The 6,158-nt window shown below is 43.1% G+C and overlaps 1 protein-coding gene across 1 annotated transcript; it reads left to right on the plus strand.

Moving 5' to 3' along the window:
• The first annotated feature begins 2,810 nt into the window (after window positions 1–2,810).
• sox11b (SRY-box transcription factor 11b) lies at window positions 2,811–5,070 on the plus strand. The gene has a single exon (XM_062467764.1). It carries the CDS (start codon window positions 2,938–2,940, stop codon window positions 4,048–4,050), a length of 1,113 nt encoding a protein of 370 aa, XP_062323748.1. The 5' UTR covers window positions 2,811–2,937; the 3' UTR covers window positions 4,051–5,070.
• The last annotated feature ends 1,088 nt before the right edge of the window (window positions 5,071–6,158 follow it).

Here is a 6,158-nt window from a genome sequence, read left to right on the forward strand (position 1 = left end):
GGGCGTGAAGTGTTCTGCGTTTGTATTCATGACCAGACTGTACGCTTTTTTAACAGTCTTGAAAGTGGCACACCTGGAAAATGGAGAAGCATCAGGTCAATTTCATTACAGTGTGTCGGCCCTCTCCTCCATCCAGATAGCGAAGCACTCTGGAACCTAACTGATCTGTTCTTTATCCCAGTCCTCTTTCGGTCATGCTACATGATCTCTATTACTATACCACTGCCTTACTTTTATAAGCTACAAATGGACTGCTTCTCAACTCTGATATAAAGGTCTTACAGAAGCATTGCAGTAACCACCTAGTAAAAGTTACAAAGAAAAACAAGCTGTCAGTAAAGGTATGAACGATCATAGTGATCATAATTTGTGTTAGACTCCTGAATTATCAATGCAAACCCTTTATGTCTAATCTGGAGTTAGCACCTGTGAGTATTCCCAGGAGAGCCCTCACTGGAGGACAGGATGTTATTGTCTAACAGCATATCTAGCAAGCAGCCACTCAAACATGGTCGCTCATCCAACACCAGTCCCATTCCTGGGAGAACAGATTGCTTATACAGCTCTGCTTCCAAAACAACAGTGATAAAGTAGTAATCCCAACTGCTTGTCTATGCATACCCCAACAAGAGACAGTCGACTTCACACCTCTAACAGTGGCCATTAGTTACCCTCTCCTCCTCCCCATCTTACAGCCTATAGTTGCATTCCTAAGCAACGACCAGGATGCAGGCCTGGTTGACTCATCTATGTGAATGAGGAGCCCCGCCCATCAACAGCTCACCATCAATGTGTTAAGTTTATGTCTCTCACTGTCCCACTTCTCTTTCAGTCAGGGACACTTCACTCAACATGCAAATGAATGTATGTAAAAATACATTTTAAAAAGACAAGCTCAAGCTTTGTAGCATTCAATACAGTTGAATGCTACAAAGGTCTGTTGTGTATTTACTGTGTATTTACCATGCTAGGGTTAAAAAATGTCCATCCAAGAACATTCTTATTTGGTGTCATGAACAGTACAGGGAAATATCATCACACCTGACAAGCATGTATGAATATATATGTATAAATATATACTGTATAGTCTATGTATATGAAACCCATCCTAGGATCTACAATATTTGTCATTTTGAGGTTTAGTGTTGAGTGTATGCTTGGGCATTTCTTTGAGGGCTAACAGTACATCTGTTTTCATGTAAACAAACACACACTTCTGATTTGTATCCTTTTGATTGATTTTTTTAACTAACCCCTCAAAAAACTACCTAGAGGTACAAAAGCTACAGATGGAATCATTTACATTTAGTCATTTAGCAGACGCTCTTATCCAGAGCGACTTACAGTAAGTACAGGGACATTCCCCCGAGGCAAGTAGGGTGAAGTGCCTTGCCCAAGGACACAACGTCAGTTGGCATGACCGGGAATCGAACTGGCAACCTTTAGATTACTAGCCCGATTCCCTCACCGCTCAGCCAACTGACTCCACGGATCAGCACCATGTTGGTATTTTAAATATAAATGAAATCTTCCAGTGTTGAGAATGCACTGTCGTAGTAAACAAAACAATCATTTGGTGTGGGACTACTTCACTCTGGATTGCTGATTATCTGTTCTGTTCAGATTTTCCTGCCTGTGTTGCTAATGAGTTGCGGGCCCTGAGGAAAGCAAAACAAGACATACACACTGTTGTGACACAGCACCTCAAAAACAACCAGAAACGATGTTGGACAGGTCTGATCAAATGTGATAGTTTGTTAATTAAGTTTCAGCACACACTATCTCACATCATCCCCCTACACTTGCACACACACTTAACACACACACATACAACAAACATGTCAGTGGTAAATTGGGCACGCTAAACAATATTGCCAGTGCCAGTGAGGGAGTGTGAGAGCCAAGAAAGCAGCCAAGTCTGATCCGAATGCTGGGACCTGGGTTGTCTGTTTTAGTAAAGTGGTAGAAGCTGGGGTCCGCTACACTAACCGGGCTGAGCATTTCCTGGGAAAAATGAAGCTGGTGAGAGCTCTCTTTCTTTCTCTCGTTCTGTCTCTATCTGTATTTTAGTGTGTCACCACATGGGATTGAGTGGGGGCAGGGGAAGGAGGGGGCTAGTGGAAAGCAGAGAGGGGTAAATGATTGCCCTCTAGGGGACAAAAAGAGAGCGAGAGAAAGCCTTATAAGAGGTGGATCTGGCACTTGGCCAAGAAGACTGATGCTGGGGTGGTCTTGAGAGGGAGGCTGTACTGTTTCTTGACACAGCAGTCTTTGCTTATGTGTGTGTGGTTTGACAAAAATATAGTTTGGTTTCCTTGCAAGATGCTCCATCTAGTCCTCTCAATTACACACTAATCTGTATGCTATGTGCAGACAATGTGTTTATCTAGAAGAAACGGAATTATGTAATTTCTCCTGAAAATATACAGTGATGAGGCGCCACCCTCTGTCTTTCTCTGTATCTGCTGGTGATACATCTACCTGTTTGGGCAGAGTAAACAATGCAAATCAATATTTTAGAGAGTTTTAGAGAGGCTAAGGCTTACTCCTGTCATGACTTCCCCCAATGATACACCCTTTCATCCCGACACTGTCAGTGTGGGTTCAGTGTGTGCATTCAATATTCTTGTCTCGTACTCCATGTCCAGACAGCATTAAGTCTCCGCCCACATACACTGCCACCAATGAAATCAAGAGCGAGCGAAAGGGTTAACGGAATGTCTGGAGGCTGCTGGGCGGAGAGGAGTGCTGTGATTGGGTAATTAAAATGACGTAACCGATCTGTGCGACTCAAGAACTAGTTAAGAAGGCAGTTGGTAACTTTGGAGAGAGGTTGAATTGAATGAGCTAGAAGTGAAAAGAGTGACCAAAGCGAGCAACGCAGTAAGTGCCTGTGGGTAGTTACAACCCTGCAGTCGTTTTGAAACACGACGGAACATGGTGCAGCAAACAGAACACAGCGAAACGGAGAGCAGCATGTCCCAGGAAGCTACTGACTCCGAGGAAAACGAACTGATGATGGCGTGCAGTCCGGTGCCGCTAAAACCAGACTGGTGCAAGACAGCAACCGGTCATATCAAGCGACCCATGAATGCATTCATGGTTTGGTCGAAAATCGAGAGGAGAAAGATCATGGAGCAGTCTCCGGACATGCACAACGCAGAAATTTCCAAGAGACTTGGAAAGCGGTGGAAAATGCTAAAGGACAGTGAAAAGATTCCCTTCATAAGGGAAGCCGAGAGACTCCGGCTAAAACACATGGCTGACTACCCTGACTACAAGTACCGACCCAAGAAAAAACCAAAGCTTGACAGTTCTACTAAACCAGCCGCACAGTCGCCAGAGAAGACGAGCATCAAACCTGTTAAAGCTCCGGGAAAGAAATTCACTAAATTGAAAACTACCAAGGCAGTCACAACCAGACCGTCCCATGACCCTCGCTATGACTACGTTTTTACCAGCTTTAAGACCAGCAAGTCCATCAAAAGGGAATTTACTGACGACGAGGAAGATGACGACGACGATGAGGACTTCGATGAAGAACTAGCCTCTCGGATTAAAGTGGAGGAGGATGAGGAACCGATCCCCTACAACATCGCCAAAGTGCCCGCCAGCCCCACGCTGAGCTCCACTGCTGAGTCGGAGGGCGCGAGCATGTACGAGGAGTCTAGGAATGCGAACGCTGCCCCCAACAGACTGTTCTACAATTTCAAGAACATTACTAAGCAGAGCACAAATTGTCCTGCTTCACTCTCACCAGCATCTTCATTCAGGTCAGTCTCCACCTCGTCCAGCTCCAGTGAGGATTCGGACGACTTACTGGTTGACTTCAGTTTAAACTTAGCATCCGGTGCTCATGCATCAGAGCTCGGGAACTCAAATTCAGGAAACCTGTCTCTTTCCTTGGTGGATAAAGACTTGGACTCTTTCAGCGAGGGCAGTCTCAGCTCTCACTTTGAATTCCCAGACTATTGCACCCCCGAGCTGAGCGAAATGATCGCGGGGGATTGGCTCGAGGCGAACTTTTCCGATTTGGTGTTCACGTACTAATTTCACGAAGGAGTTGCTGGTAACGAGGACAGTATGATCAGTTTGTTGCCAGCCCTGTGGCGGTTTCGGTGCGCAGGAGGAAGAGGCGCCACAAACTGAAACGAGACTCGTTACAATGTGGTACTTTTGCAAAAACAGTGACATTTGTCACCATGACAGGGTTTTATGGATTTTCCTCGGGTCTGCAGTGAAACTGCTCAAATTAAGTGGACCACAATGAGTAGAATCTGAACTATGCATTCCCGTCCCACTTGTAACTACTTGGGTCTGACACACGGCTGGGCTGAATTTGGGCAAATCTGATAACACTGTCCAGGATGTAACTTTTCAACAAAAAAGTTTTATGTGATTTCTGTATTCCACAATTGGTTATTTGTTATCAGTTCCGATTCCGTCTTGGTATGGAAATGATAAAGTAGGCTAAACCGCTATAGAACACAGGTATGGCAGGAAGCATTTTGATACATAACCAACATACCTCATCTTTTTAAAAAAAGTAAAATATTTTCAGGCATATTTTTGTACAGTAAAAGGGAATGTTCTTACTGTGCTTTCAGTGAGGTTTTCAGGCACTTCTACCCGGTTTCATTTACGTTTAGCATGCAAGGGTTAAATGATATCAACTTGCATCTAAATGCCTTGATTTATTTTAAGCAAGGGTATGTACAGAAGTAGATTCAATTTGGTGCGTCTAAGGAGTAAATTGGAATTGGGGAATATAGACCTCATTGCTGGTACTAGATTCAAGATTGTATATGTTCTGTAAAATAGTAAAGTTAGGAGTTTATGTATATTGGTGTGAATGGGTCCCAAATAGCAGGTGTGAAACTGGATCTTCTTTTTCGCATTTTATCATCTTAATGGCACATGTTGTTTTCTTCATTATTTTGTGCAATATAGGCTACTCTTAAAATGGACCATCTGCGTTTTTTGTAGCAAATGAAATGCGTTTCTTGTCGTCATGCTGAAGTCTGTATCTTGACAAAACTGAATAAATCAGCTGGAACTGAAGCAACTGAATGAGCTTGTTTATTATGAGAGCACCACATGGGATGCGGTGTATGACTACCCGGGTAAAAACTGATATACTGTTGTGGATTCTCAAACTGGGTTGGTTTTGTATAGTGTCCTGGACAGGGCTTTCACTAACATTCATGTAATCTAAAACCTTGGTCTACTAATGGGAACACTTGGAACTGGCATACATTGCCTTGTCAAGACTCACTAAATATGCATTCTAGGTAATTTGCTCTTGCACAGCAATTTGAAATGGATAGATTTATCATATGTAAAGATTGTTTGCTGTTAGAAGAGAATCTAGGATACTTCAGGCCTCTTGAAGCCTCACGTTCTCTTACTATGAGCTTAGCAATAAATGCATTTAGTCATAGTGGTTTCAACCAATGTTTATCATGAGGGGATGACTTCCCTATTGCCAGTGTTGAATGTAGTCAACTTTCTATGAAGGCTTGAAGAATGTCACCTTTAGAAGAAGTCTCCCTTGCACTTGGGTCACACAACATATCTCCCACCAGACCATATTGATGTACATTAACTGACAATCACCTCCCCAACAAATATTTCAATAGCTTTATACAAACTTCTAGTTGTTATTGAGCTGCTAACATTGTAGCAGCAGCCAACTTATGTGGCATTTAAAAGGATCAATGCAAACAGCCAACTGTATTGACTTCACCAAGGCCTTTAGTCAAGACTCCCTCTTGATAGCATCACAAGAGCTACTGCACAGGCCTCTCCATGTGATAAGATAGGCTCTGACAAGAAACAGATGATGCTATTGCTTTACATTGACTTTGATACCTGATTTCTCACTTCCATAGATGTTTTCTCAAAGAATAGATATAAAAGCATCGAATTGGGTTCAGGATGCGATTTTACAGCGGTCATACACATATATGAATGCATGTGTGATGTTATGAACAAGTGCACACCAGTAGAAAGAATGAAGACAAGGGATGAAGACTGGGTCAGAGGTCATCTTCCTCCGCACTACTCTCCCTACTGGTTACGTAACAGGAGAAGCTGCCAGTCCTCATACACGGTGATGACAAGGTCAACTTTATCTGTTGGGTAAAATAAAAATAATG

This window comes from Osmerus eperlanus, chromosome 8, assembly GCF_963692335.1.
Source record: "Osmerus eperlanus chromosome 8, fOsmEpe2.1, whole genome shotgun sequence".
Classification (NCBI taxonomy): Eukaryota; Metazoa; Chordata; class Actinopteri; order Osmeriformes; family Osmeridae; genus Osmerus; species Osmerus eperlanus.